Genomic DNA, 15,079 nt, shown 5'->3' with positions numbered 1-15,079 from the left:
TACTATATTTTTTGTGGGGGGAAAATTCCATTTGATTTACTATTTTTATGTAGTAATTATCTTAAGCATTCACATTTAAATGTCTCTAAAGATATCTTTGTATTTCCTTGCTTAAACTTCGTTTCCATTTGTTTTAAGCTTGTTCATAATTGCTCTGTGAAGCATTTTGATGACTGCTTTAAAATTCCAGTCAAATAATTCTAACATCTGTCATCTCAGTGTTGGCATCGGTTGTCTTATTCGGTTTGAGATCTTCTGGTTCTTGATATTATGATTTTATATTTAAATGTGGTGGGCATTAGATTTGAGGCTTCCACTTGGAGATATGCTGAAGCAGGTAACAGGGAACAGCCTTACTGCTACAAGATTGAAATGGAAGCGCAGGTCCTCTTCTCAGTCTCCTCTGACCCTGGGGTTACCGTTCTAGTTACTGCGTGTCTTTGTTGGGCAGTAGATGCCGAGTCCTTGGCGGACACTTCCTTCCTAGGAAACGGAGGGCACTTTGTTTTGCTCCCCACATGGCTGCCACCTCATTACTGCTGAAATGGGAAGTCATTAACTCTGACCCTTGCAGTACCCAGTTACAGGGTGAATGGACATCCTGCTTCCCACATGGCTTCCACTCATGGCACAGGAGGGGGCCGTTTGCTGCCCAGTGGCTTCCACACGGTCTTTTCTAAAACCATAGTAGTGGGTTTGGGCTCCCTCATGACAGTCTGGTGAGGGTGGAAGTCGTGGCGCTCTACTGGAACTATGTGGCAAGAGTAGGGCCACAGCTGGTTCTGTGCGGTGCTTGAAAGGAATAATTGGATTTGTCTGTTTGCTGTCTTGCTATTTGGCCTCTTTCTTCATGGTACTAGGACTAGATTCATTGTTATATGCTGTTGAGTTAGTTCTGATGTACACGTAGCTACCCTACTACAACACTGTCCAGTCCAGCTCCACCCTCACAATTGTTACAGTGAAGCCTATTGCTGCAGCCACGATGTCAATTCATCACCTTGAGGGGCTACGGCTTCTCTGTTGAGTCTCAACTTGACCATCCATGATGTCCCCCTGGGCCCAGTGCTTTCCTGGTAACATCTCCAAAGTACATGAGATGAAGTCTCACCAAACTGGCTTCTAAGGAGAGCTCTAGCTGTAATTCTCCCCACACAGAGTTGTTTGTTCTTCTGGAAGTCCATGGTTATGTTAGGTTGGGTTCTCTAAGAACTATGCACACACACACACACACACACACAAAAGAAATAAGCCCAATGTGCTCAAGTCTGTGAGGCATATGCTAAGCTGCAGGCCTTTCCCAACTCATCCACCTATGAGTGCCAACTCACCAGGAAGCAGGAAGCAGGCTGGTGGAGGCCGAGTCTAATCAGTACAAAGTCAGCAGGCTACAAGGCAGGTCACTGGCCCAAGTCGTAAACAACCAGATGTACGATCCTGGCCAACAAGCAGGGAAAAGCATTTTCCACAGTGTCTATTGGTGTGTGTGTGTATATGCATATATGTATATGACAATTATTAAGTTACACCCCCAAAGAGACGTCATCAGACTGTGGCTGTACTATGAGGTTGCACTCCACCCTAATCTTCCCCTAATAGCTTGGCTGATTACAGCAATCCCATCATGGAGTTGTTACCTTACGCCAGAGGTCATATCATGGGGGAAGCCTCAACCGCCGAGCTTTGAGTCCCAGCTCAGCCAAGTTGACACACACCTATCACAATACTTTCAATATTCTTTCTTCAAGACCATAATTCAAATGCACCAATTTTCTGGTCTTCCTTATTCATTTTCCAGCTTCCAAATATGGATGAGGTGACTGATATTACCATTGCCTAGGTCAGGAGCAACGTATAAGGTCCTCAAAATGACATCTTTATTCTTTAATACTTTAAAGAGGTCTCGTGCAAATTTTTCCAGGTAATACAGTGCTTGGGTTCCTGGCTACTGTTTCCATGAATGGCGATTGTACACCCAAGTAAAATGAAATCCTTAACTATTTAAACCTTTCTGCATACCACGATGTTGTCTATTGGTGCAATTGTGAGGATTTCTGGTTCTTCTTCACTGAGTCCCAATCTATACTGAAGGATACGGTCAATGATCTTTATCAGCAAGAACTTCAAGTTCTCTTCACTTGCAACAAGAAGAGTCATCTGCACATCACAGATTGTTAATGCATCTTCCCCAATCCTGATGCTGCATTCTTCTTCCTCTAGGCCACCTTCTCAATATCTGCTCAGCACACACACTGAATAAGTATGTTGAAAGGACACAACCTTAACACACACTTTTCCAAATTGTAAACCATGCATTATCCCCTATTGTTTCAACCACCTCTTAGTCCATGTACAGGTTTTACATGAGCACACTAGTGGTGCTGGGACTTCCATTATTCACAATGTTATCAATACTTGGTTATGACCCACACATTGCAGAGTCAAGAAAACCTGAAGTAACCACCTTTTAGGTATTCTCATTTTCCGCCAAGATGAATCGGAAATCCCTTCCCACTCATAGTCTGAATCTAGCTTAAATTCTAATGGCTCCCTGTCAAGTTAGTGCTGCATCCATTTTTAAATGATCTTCAGTAAAATTTTACTTACATGTGATATTAATGATATTGTTAGATAACATCTACATTCAGGTTATCTTTCTTTGGGAAGGATGCAAACATAGTTGTCTTCAATCAGTTGGCCAGGTAGCTGTCTCCCTAATTTCTTGGCATAGACTAGTGTTTCCAGCATTGTACCATCAGTTTGTTGGAACATTTCAAGTGTTGGTCCATCAATTCCTGGAGCCTGGTTTTTTTTCACTAATACCTTTAGTGCAGCTTGCACTTCTTTCAAAACCTTCTATTCTTGATTATATGCGATCACTTGAACTAGTTGATGTTGATTTTTTTTTTGTACAATGACTTGTGCATTATTTCCATCTTCTTTTGATGCATCCTGCCTGATTCAATATTTTGCCCAACTTGGGGGCTTGGTTTTTTTTCTTCTTTAATTCTCTCAGCGTGTGATACACTGAGCATGTATTCCCGCTTGGCTTCCCAATGCCAGGTCATTGTACATTTCTTTATAATACTGTCTTCTCGAGCTGCCTTTTGAAATTTTCTGTTAAGCTTTTATTTCCTTATTTCTTTATTTTAGCCAATTGCTTTAGCCACTCGACATTCAAGAGCAAGTTTCCAAGTCTCTTCTGACATCCACTTTGGTCTTTTTCTTTCCCTTCTTGTCCTTTAAATGACCTTTTGCTATCTTCAAGTATGATGTTTTTGGTGTTATCCCACAATTAAACTGTTCAGTCATTAATGTTCAATGTGTTAAATCTGTGAGATTGTCTCAGTGAGATATATACACTCAAGGTCATTTTTGGCTCTTGTGAGTTTAATTTTCTTCAGATTCTACAGTTCATACAAACAATTGAGATTCCATCGTCAGCCCTACCTTGTTTGAGTCTATGATAGTGAGTCATAGTCTCTTCCCACAGATATGCAGTATGATTCTTGTATATTGCATCTGGCAAGGTGCAGGCATAAAGTTGTCTTTTACATTGCTGAAAAAAGATAGTGTTACCTCGGATGTCCAATTGCTCCAAGCTAGAAATTTTACAGTACTCAAAGAGCAAAGTTTTAAAAAAATCTGCTTGGTGTTCATATTTTTGCTTGATCGTCGAACTGAAACTCTTGCGAAACCTGTCTGGGCTAAGAGTGAGTCACAGGTCACGTTTCGCTGTGAATACAAAGCGGTGACACTTCAGTCTAAGCTCACCCTCGCTCAGACAACATACAGTGAGAGGCACTGTGAGGGCATTCGGACATTCTTTATTGTGCGTTTTTTTTTTGGGGGGGTGCTTTGTGTGAGATACCGTCATTTTATTTACTGTATCATGTTTGGGTGCTTGGGTATTTAAAGCACTGTATTTATTGTGTTTAGATGTTTTAGAAGGGATTTCCACAAGCTAGGCTGTTAACTTTTTATTAAAGTCCTAGAAAAGCAAAGTTATAAATATACCATATATACTCCAGTATAAGCCAGCCTGAATTATCTGCTGAGGCACCTAATTTTACCACCAAAACTCAGCTTATACATGAGTATATGTGGTAATTTGGAGGCCTCAAAACTAGTTATTTGGTTTTTCATTATTTCATGTGGGAAAAATACGTTCGGTTCTCAAACTTTTCAATGTTCAAAGGCAAGTTTGGCACAAACTGAGTTCAACAACCAAAGTACCCCTATGTTTGCAATGAAAAATGGTTTTGCAAAATTCCATCAGGAAATCTCCAGGTACATTTCTATCACCAAGGCTCTATTTTCCCACTACTGATTTTTCTCTTTGTGTCAAATTTGCTCATTAGAGTCACCAATAATTATCATTGCATCTTGACTGCATGTTTGACCAACTTCACACTAGAGTAGCTCTTCAATTTTTTCATCACTGGCATTGGTGTTTGGGGTTTACATGTGAAGAGTTGTGTTAATTGTCTCCCTTAAAGGTGAGGAGATATTGCCCTGTCGCAGACAGCACGGCACTTTAAGAACGCCTTTGGAACGGCCTTTCTTGGTGATGAATGCAATGCCAGTCTTCTGCAATGCCCTCCCCAGCCCAGTAAAATATAAATGTCTGATTTTAAACGGCCAATGCCAAGCCATGTCAGCTCATTAATGCCTGAAGTTACTGGTGTTTATGTGTTTCATTCCTATGACTTCCAGTTTTCCCACGTTCACACATTTTATATTCTATCTGTTAATAGATGTGCACAATTGTTTTGTCTCATCTGAGTGTCCCCATCAGTAAATGACATCCAGGAAGCTTGCTCCATCTTCATCAAGTCGACTCTACTTTGAGAGGGCAGTTTTCCCTGTCATATTTTGAGAGCCTTCTCTCCTAAGGGGCCATCTTTTGGTCACTTAACGGACAATGTTCTGCTGCTATTTGTAAGGCGCCTAGTGCTCAGTTATTCAGAAGTAGACCACCCCTTTCTTCTTTCTTGTCTGTGCTTAGTTCGAAGTTCTACTGAAACTTAGTTACCATGGCAAGCTGATCTTCCTGGCATTTGAAGTACTAGTGACATAGCTTCGAGCAAGTCGGTAAAATGTCAGCAAGCAGAGTACGACAACTAACAGATGAGTTGGGTAAACTAGAGCACGCTGGCTTTGTGCAGCGTTTGTTCGGTTAGTGTGTGTGCAGGGTGCTGACTACAGCACCCAGACTGTGGTCCATGAAAAAGTAAACCTGGGAGACTCACCTCAACTTTGTTCCTTGGGTCTTAAGGCCCCTAGCTGTTGTGTCTTTTCTCCATCTTTTAAAGTCATATCCTTGCTTTATATATAATGCTCAGGATTTAGTTGTACTTAGTAGGAAGTAAAAAGGGCCTTGGTGGTGTAGTGGGTTACAATTTTCACTGTGAACTGCAAGTTCAGCAGTTCAAACTCACCAGCCATGCTGTAGGACAGATGAGGCTTTCTACTCCAACGAGTTAGAGTCTTAGAAACCCACAGAGCCAGTTCTACCCTGTCCTAAGTATTTGGGGGTACTTCTGTCCATTGTTCTCCATTCTTTATATATTATTTGCTCTTGAGTTAATTCTAATCACAGCCACCGTGTGGGTCACGGAGCTGTGCACACAGGGTTTTCACAGTGGGTTTTTCTGAAGCAGATTGCCAGCCCTTTCTTCCAATGTGTCCCTGGACTCAACTCTCCAACCTTTAGTTAGCGGCTGACTATAGTCAGCACTTGCACCACCTCCCCAATCTATACTATCTTTCCAATTTAATAAAAAAAAAAACTAGTCTCATCTTATCAGTACGCTACCCAGAATCTTCTGATTTCCAAACTCCTCTGGCTGCCATGAGAACCTCCTCAGCCTTACCTTTCCACTGGTCCCCGTTCCTCCTGCTCCACTCAGGAGGGTGACGCAGTGTTCTCTGACACGGCTTTAAACATACCCACTTAGGAGCTTCTGTCGGATTTCCTTTACCGAGAATCCCCTTCAGCCTGCGCCCTGTCTAGCCCAATCCTTCATATCTTTCAAGGCTCTATTCGATCAATAAATCCTGGCCTATCCTCCAGTCCACAGTGATCTCTGTCTGACTGCTATGACAGTTATGCCCTGTTCCAGCCCTTTGTATTTTCTTTTATACTATTAGTACACTTTCATGAATAAGTTATGCCTTCCAATATATGTCGACTCCAAAAGGAAAGAGATTATATCTTGTACTATGCTAAACAGCTTAATACAATGCCTGGTACATAGCAGATACTTAACGAATGTCTTGATATGGTTTCTTTCTTGATTTGAAAAAAGGATAAGTTAAAAAAACGGAATGCTGTGTACATAAACCACTATAAAAACACGGTTTAGGAAGTATTAACCCAAACCCAACTGTGTAACATAAAAGAAAAATAACTTTCTTCCTCCTTTAATTCAATTAAGTCTTGTTAATCATCAACTAACTAAGGCCAGATCCTGAGGATATAGTGAGCAATAAGGCAGACACAGTCTCCGCCCTTATCAAGTTGATAATTGAAAATTCACATTCTTAAACAAAAAAAGATTCATATGAGGTTTCCTTGAAAATGCTCTCCCACTGATAGAGGCCATGTAAGCTCTAGACTGCACCAATACAAATGGCTATAAAGAACAATGAACTAGTACACGGAAACAACAACCAGTTGAAACACTGACTGACAGCTTACAAAGAAAAAACTGGCTGGTGTTGGTTCAAGTAATCTTAATAAAAGTCCTCCAGTGAGAACAAAAATAAACAAATAAATAGAAATAAATTTCCTCAGGTATACAGTATTCTCCATAACAAAAAGCACAGGTCACAGCGGAGTCTCCAGGAAGGGAATTGGGTGGTGGGTGATAAAGACAGAAGGGAGACTTACTGTTCTTTGTATACCCTTTTGAATTTGAACCATGTGCAAATATTACCTATTCAAAAAAATAAAAAAAATCAAAGCTGAAATGTCAACTATAAACAAATAGTAACTTTCTATAAGAAAAAAAGGGCTGGGGGGCAGATTTTAAGCAGAATCTTTTGAGATCATTTCAAATATATCCTAGATCTTGTTACCTCAAACGAAACATCTCAACTTTTATTTTAGTTCCTGGATTTTCTGACAGCCTCCAACCAAACCACCAGCGACAATAACGGCCACCCTTGTCGCTGGTCCCTTCCTCGTTGTGCTATGTATCAAGAACTTAAATTATGTCAACTGTTCATTATCCTATACATTCATAAGGGCAAGGTCTGTGTCTACCTTATTATTTCTTTCACACAGCACAGACAAATATAGAAGAAGCCAATCAACTTTTCCCTCAATCTATATCTAGTTTACAAATCAAGTTTTTGTTTGGTAGACAATCAATAAATACTGGTCTATTTTATGAATAAACTATTCTTGTTGCCTTAATTACCAATTACTCACACAAAATACAAATCCATCTCCGAAGCTTACTACTGCAATTAACTATCATGTGCATACTCTTCCTGTACAAGTCTCCTGCATGTTACCCTTTCTCCTGGCTCTTTGTGTCCATGGCAAACACTTTTTCAACTAGTTCAATTTCTATCTCACACTTTCATAACCATTGTTCTTAGAAATTAACATCAGTTTACCATTGTTTGAAAGAATGGTCATCACCCACACTTTATAATATTTTATCAGATTAAGAAATAACTTCCTCATTCGAGTTATCCCTCTCAAAATGTCTCCTGTATTGCTATTTTCCAAAGCATGCAAAATTCAAACTATTACAGGCCTACCTTTTAAGTATCTTTAAGATGTCAGTTTCGTCATTGATACGGCTCTCCCAGCTGTCTAAAAATGAACTAATAACTAGTTCTTACCACTGGCTGTTAAGCTTGGGTGGTGTTTTCACTTCTTCAGTTCTCTACCCTCCTCTCCTGCTTAATCGTGTCTCCCAGCTCTAACTGACAGTGAGTATGGTCTCTTCACAAGCACCGTAAGCTGTTATTCTACACCCGTACCTAATTCTCTATGTCCTACTCACACTCAATTGCCCTCTAAACTATGGCTTTCTCAGAAAAGCCTTCCTTGTTCTTCCTTCACCTCGCTGCCAAATCAGGGGACTTTTACACACGCATGAAAAAAATTCCACTGTCTTTCATTCCATTTCCCACAAACTTTTGGCACTCTCGTGTATTCTCCCATGTCTCCCTGTCACCCTCGTCGACAACGCTCGTCATTCCGATCTGTCCAGTCTGAGCCCCACCGTTCTGTTGTTTTATTCACAGCTGTAGTCCAAGCACCTTCACACAGGGCCTCGTGACAAATACAACTCTGAGGAATATCTGACAACTAGCTGACTAGCTGACGAGCGCTAGCTTCACATTTTACAAAACTGCTGGCATATCCTTCACATATACGTTACAGATACAAAACATCTGCTGGGGTATTTTACAGTAAATCGGAGGCGTAACGAATGGACTTAATAAGGAGAAAATTACAATAACAAATTTAGGTCAGAACATAGAACAATGCCATCATTTCAAATTATTTCTATTAGTCATTCAGTGCTAACATTTAAAAAATAATAACTCATAAAAATTATCCTAAAAATAATGCATAGAATTTCATCGGAATGTCGAGCACTGTAACAGAGATTTAGCTGTGACACTACAAGGCCCCTTTAGTCATTACAGCAGCACAGACACTACCTACCATATGTGACATTGTGGTGCAACTCGGCTCTTCGTAAGGACTCATCGAGAACATCATACATTAATTCACTGGTCCTGTTCAAAAGATATTTTATTTATAGTCGAATTACAATACTCTAACCAAAATAAATTTTCCCAAATATTCTTGCTTTTAAAGTGAAGACTGACCGAAGTGAAATAAATTCATTTTATAATGAATTGTATAAATTTCCCTTTATGAAGGTTTCCTTTACTGTTCCTTTATAATTTTCTTTGCAGTAAGACATCTCCACATTTTAAGTGGCTATAGCTATAACTCACATATCCAAATATCACAGACAATGCATTATCTGTATTTTAACTAGATATTTTTCAAGATTATTCAAACATCAGTCTTTCTCTGATCAGCAACTCTCTCTATATATACACACACACACATTTTTAGTTGCAGGAATATCAATATTTACTTTTAAGACTGTGTCCATGGGTCACATGTTCTCAGGACAACAGGAAAAATTACAATAAAATAGATAAGGGTAGGAGTCATAAGGTTATCTCTTACATAAGTCCATAATTGCTCACACCAGGCCCCAGATCCTCTTGTTTTTGCAAGGAAGCATGCTAAGGTGACATCTATTTGAGTTGATTACAGTCTTCTAATCATACATTAGATCATCTATCCTCAGCTTCTCTTTGCTGAGTACAGGCTGCTGGTATGTCTCAGTTCTATTTCTCCTCTGCTGTCTTTTTTGCTGCCACATGAGGTCACTTTCCTAATATTACTGGGATTGGGTCCTGTCTTAGCAAGAGAGAGATTTACATTTGGAAGCTACGGGCATCGCAAGAAAATGTTTTCTTTAGGAGCTTCCAGGAGGAAGAAAAGTTTACCCCACTAACATAGCTGGATTTAGCTTTTCTTGCCCCACCCTCACCCCCATCACATCGAGAGTGTTGCTAAAGGCACAGACGACTCTCAGGAACTTCCTCTAGGGTAGCACGGGGTTCTAGGAAACGTAGTCCATGAGAGTAAGTGCACTTTTATCTTATACGTTAACTGTAAAGCATTACATCTCATGGGATTAATAGCTTTGTGTCATTCACGTGTCGTGATGGTCACTTATCAAAGTAAGCTATTGAAGCACTGCAGGAAAACGCAGTGCTTCATTGAGTACTAAAGCTCTACCACAAAGCCGACAAAATTCCTCCCCAAGAGGCCAATGTGAAAATGATGGCTTCTCTGGGGCTATGTTTTGGAGTGTCTTACAAAGGGGGCAGGGGGTGGACGGTGAGGGGTTAAGGAACAAAACTGCAAGCATTTCTAGTTTCCAGGAGCAATAGTCCAGAGGAAGGTTTAATTACAAAACTAGACTAACAAATTGGAATGTAAAATTACACTCTACACAAAAGAGAACCAGCTCTCAGGAAGTGAAAACACCGCTTATCAAAGATTTCCTTTAAAAGTTATCTATCAAGGACAGTAGGTACACAAAAAACCCGAGCCACTTTGCTCTTAAGTGAACTACAATCTATGTTGGGCATGTTCACAAGTGATGAGAAGAATTTTTTTAATGAAAATAATCTGTGCATGCATGTACATGCACATGCAAAGAGAACTAAGAATGATGAAGTAAATGTAAATAACCAATGAATTTAGGTAAAATGTAAACAGAGTTCTGTGTACTAATCTTGAAATTTCTATAAATAGCTTTTTGTATTACTATAATTTTAAAAATACATGCATAATAAGAAGGTACCCATAAAAGTTTAATATAAATTACTGGTCAATATAGTCATTCAGATGATCAGATTAAGATAGTGAAATCTTCACATCTAACTAGATCAAGGGCTGCCAAGCTTCGGCCCACAGGCTTGATCTGATGCCCGTTACTAGGCAGCTGCAAGCTAAGAATGGGGTTTAGAGTTTTAAATGGTTTGGGGAAGTTAAAAAAAAGGAGGATTACATAAAATTCAAGATTTGGTGTTCATAAAAAGTGTCCCTGGAATATAGCCATGTTCATTCGTTTACATTATAATACACGACAGCCTCCGTCTTAACAGTGGGGTTGAAAAGTTGTAACAGATGTCCCACAATCCATGCGATTGCCTGGGCCTTCCAGGAGCAGGTGGCCAACCGCTGCACAGAGAGAAGCCACAGAGGAAAAGGGCCCCGCAGGCCCATGGCTCAGCAAGAGCAGGTCACCAGCCCCGCACTGCGGACGGTCCTTCTCACAGCGCCTCCGTTAGCTGCCTCACCTGGGAGCTATCACGGAAGATGGGTCATCGAGTGGTTTACCTGGAAGACCTTACCTCTGGTCGTCTTTTCCTAGGAGTCCCAGGATTCTCAAGAGTTGGATTTGTAGCCACGGGGCTGGCACGCTGTGGTAATTGAACTCTACTGGGAGCTTTCCTCCAACAACTTGCTTCAGAATTGTGACAAAGCTCCCAGTCAAGTCTTTATACCCAGATGCATTCTCCTACACCCCAAAGGCAAAAGAACAAAAACCATCTCTCAATAATAGTACCTGATCAAATACAAAACAGACATGGCGGAAATGGTGCCATCGGCAACGTATAGAGCCGTAGAGAATCCATGCTCATTACAAGTTGCAGGTTTCACATTTAATAAAGCAGTGCTCTAATTCTGTGTATCATTTTTCATGATTAAACTCCAGCTACCTGATTGATCCCAAGCTGAATCATCCCCAGAAAAGCTTTCCCTGTTCCCCTCTTCCTCCCACACATGGTTCAATCACACTTTAAAAGTTCTTATAATTATATCTTAGATAAAATCCTTAAAACCAATAAGCAGTAATTAGGCAAAAAGGAAGACAAGCTGCCATGCAGAGAAAGGGCAGGGAAACCTCTACTTCTGATGAAAACCAAGGCCTGTTTTCCACTTCCTACACTTTCTACACGAGGTCTCGTGTAAATGAAATTGGGTCTGAAATTCAGTGTGAAAAACATGATGTAATTGGCGCTTCCCTGGTCACTACTACGCTGAAGCAGGGGTTGGTAATATTAATGCCCACTAGTTTTCCCCTAGTTTTATTGGCACATAATTTACATTGTGTTTTTTCAATGTACGCTGCACACCATATAGTACACTGTACAGATTTTATCGTATAGCACACTGGGACGTGAGAAGTGCTATGGAGTGAAACAGAGCAGCAAGGTGTCATCAAGGAGGTGGCTTTCAAACACATCTCTTCTGTCCTTTTGTCCACTGTCCCCAGCTCCTAGCAAGTGCACGATGGCAGCCATAGCCCACTCGCTTTTAACGAGTCACATTTGCTAATTTATGTGTTGCCAATGGCTGCTTGAAAAGAGCCCACGTGGCGCTGTCAGGTAAGTGCTAGACTGCTAACTTTAAGGTTGGTGGTTCAAATCCACCAGCTGCTGCTCTGCAGATGAAAATGAGGCTGTCTGCTCTCGTGTATATTAATAAAGCCTTAGAAATCCTAGAGTGGCTATGAATCAGAATCGACTTCATGGGAGTGGGTTGGCTCTTTGGTTTACATCTGCTTTAAGGAGTCCTTAGGGGGCCCAAATGCTTTAGTGCTGAACTACCAACCCAAAGGCCGTCATCCACACCCACTTGAGAAGGCCTGGTGGTCTGCTTCCAAATGTCACAGCCCTGAAAACCCTGAGCAGTGGACGTCCAGTCCACACGCTGGGTCAGAGGTGACGGGAGGACAACGCACAACATTCGGGCTGCTTTTGTGCTCCAGTGACAGACCCCACAAGGCTGGTGAACCCCGACATAGTTACTATCTGGACAGTCGGAGAGAGTCTGCTGAACTCTGGCGTAGGGCACATCTTCATTCAGTCGTGAACCACTGTATTTACTCATCAGCAATGTGATTTTCCACATGGTTTAACCATCTTTCTCTTCGGTTGTTTATCCTGTTCTTATGGATTTTCTCTTTCCATAATGAAGATATTACCCTTTCATCTATGACATAGGTTGCAAGTATTTTGGCCGTGCTTCCAAAATAAAGGAAAAGTGCCCTCTAGTTAACTAGTGGTACAAATATATATTGCTCTTTTTAAATATAGTCATTCTACTTTTAGGAATTTATTTTGTAAGAATATATCCTAGGGGCACAATGAAATATGCATAAAGAGGTTTACTGTAGAACCCTCGAGTAGAAAAGTACGAGTTATGTATGTATGTAAATGTGTACATATATGAATTACATACCTATATTTTATACACACTTAATGCATGTTAATATAAACAGGTCTGTAATGCACAATGTCAATTAGTACTAACATGGTTACAGAATGCATATGAAAAAAATGCTAATTCACAAGATTAAATCTATACCAAAATTAACAAACGCTATTTGTGCTTCAGAGTGCTTAGTTGGGTTTTTTCTTTTTTAACTTGTTAAACATGGAGGATTGAACACAACACAAGAGCAAATAAAATTGATAATTAAAAATGTTTTCAAAAGAGATACTATCAAATAGAAAGCAAATGTTTTGAGAATGACGAGGGAAACAAATATACAAAAGTGCTTGACACAATGGATGTATGTGTGGATTGTGATAAGAGTTGTACAAGCTCCAATAAAATGATTTAATTATTAAAAAATAAAGTCGATATTATCCCTAAAGGCAAAAGAATGACCATAAAAAACACCAAACACACCGCTACCAACTTAATTCTGCCTCACAGCGACCCGACTTAGAGTTCCTAAGACAGCCTCTTATTTCTCCCCAGGGACGGCTGTGGGGTTTGAGCGACGGACCTTACACTCAGTACCCAACACCCAGCTCACAGCAACACCAGAGCTCCCATGATCCTCTCTGCAGTCTATCTAGATAAGACAGGCTCGATGAACAATCTAGAAAACAATGGGACCAACGGTTGCAGGGGGACATGGGAGAAGGGAAGGCGGGTGTTGGGGGGGAGGAAGTGGGTGTTAACAAACAAAGGGACAAGGGAACAGCAAGTGATCTAAAATCCATGGCAAGGAGGGTGTAGGAGGCCTGGTAGGGCTTGATCAAGGGCAATGTAACCAAGAGGAATTACTGAAACCCAAATGAAGACTGAGCATGATAGTGGGACAAGAGGACAGTAAAAGGAAATAGAGGAAAGAACTAGGAGGCAAAGGGCATTTATAGAAGTCTAAATATAGGCATGTACATGTGCCATATATATACATATATATAATGATGTGGAAATAGAGCTATGTACATATATTTATAGGTTAAGTATCAAAATAGCAGATGGACATGGAACCTCTACTTAAGAACTCCCTCAACACAAGAACACTTAGTTCTATTAACCTGGCATTACATGATGTTCACCTTCCCAACACGATTGTTGAAGATAAAGCAGGTACATAAGCAAATGTGGTGAAGAAAGCTGATGGTGGCTGGCTATCAAAAGATATAGCGTCTGGGGTCTCAAAGGCTTGAAGATAAACAAGCAGCCATCTAGCTCAGAAGCAATAAAGCCCACATGGAAGAAGCACACCAGCCTGTGTGATCACGAGGTGTCAACAGGATCAGGTATCAGGCAACAAAAAACAAAAAATCATATCATTGTAAATGAGGGGCAGTGCAGAGTGGGGACCCAACGCCCATCTGTAGGCAACTGGACATCTTACAGAAGGGTCATAGCGAGGAGACGAGCCAGTCAGCGTGCAGTGTAGCAATGATGAAACATACAACTTTCCTCTAGTTCTTTAATGTTTCCTCCCCACCACTATCATGATTCCAATTCTACCTTACAAATCCAGCTAGACCAGAGGATGTACACGGGCACAATAAGAGCTGAAAACGCAGGGAATCCAAGACAAATAAACCCCTTAGGGCCAATAATGAGAGTAGACCAGGAGGGTAAAGGAAAGGTGGGGTTAGAAAGGGGGAACTGATCACAAGGATCTACATATAACCCCCGCCCTGGGTGACAGACAACAGAAAAGAAGGTGAAGGGAGACATCAGTCATCGTAAGACATGACAAAATAATGGTAATTTATAAATTACCAAGGGTTCGTGAGGGAGGGGGGTAGGGAGAGGGGGGGAAATGAGGAGCTGATATCAAAGGCTCAAGTAGAAAGCAAATGTTTTGAGAATGATGATGGCAAATGTACAAATGTGCTTGACGCAATGGATGAATGTACGGATTGTGATAAGAGTTGTATGAGCCCCCCAAAATATGATTTTAAAAAATGAGAGAGGAGACAAAAGAGTGAGTGAAAGATTTCAATGTATTTGTGGAAGAACAAGAAAGGAGCTCTGGTAGAGCAGGATGTAATTGTTCAGCTACTAACTGAAAGGGCAGCCGTCTGAAGCCACCCTTGGAAGAATCGTGTAGCCATCTGCTGCCATCAAGACTGCAGCCTGGGAAACACTATGGGCAGGTCTGGTCTGTCCTATTGGGTCTCTCTGAGT

At 40.9% G+C, this 15,079-nt stretch overlaps 1 protein-coding gene across 2 annotated transcripts in view; it reads right to left on the bottom strand.

Annotated features, from left to right (window-relative positions):
- The window catches only part of AP4E1 (adaptor related protein complex 4 subunit epsilon 1), a 67,342-nt gene that overhangs the window by 32,914 nt on the left and 19,349 nt on the right, over nucleotides 1-15,079 (bottom strand). For both annotated transcript variants that reach the window (XM_075532137.1, XM_075532138.1), the window contains exons 7-8: nucleotides 10,981-11,147; nucleotides 8,696-8,769 (exon numbers count right to left, since the gene is read on the bottom strand). In XM_075532137.1, the coding sequence (XP_075388252.1) occupies nucleotides 8,696-8,769; nucleotides 10,981-11,147 (241 nt within the window). The remainder of the gene's footprint in view (nucleotides 1-8,695; nucleotides 8,770-10,980; nucleotides 11,148-15,079) is intronic.

This window comes from Tenrec ecaudatus, chromosome 14 (genome assembly GCF_050624435.1).
Source record: "Tenrec ecaudatus isolate mTenEca1 chromosome 14, mTenEca1.hap1, whole genome shotgun sequence".
In the NCBI taxonomy this organism is placed as follows: domain Eukaryota; kingdom Metazoa; phylum Chordata; class Mammalia; order Afrosoricida; family Tenrecidae; genus Tenrec; species Tenrec ecaudatus.
Note: the sequence above shows the minus strand (reverse complement) of the source record. Positions and strands in the feature narration are given on the sequence as shown.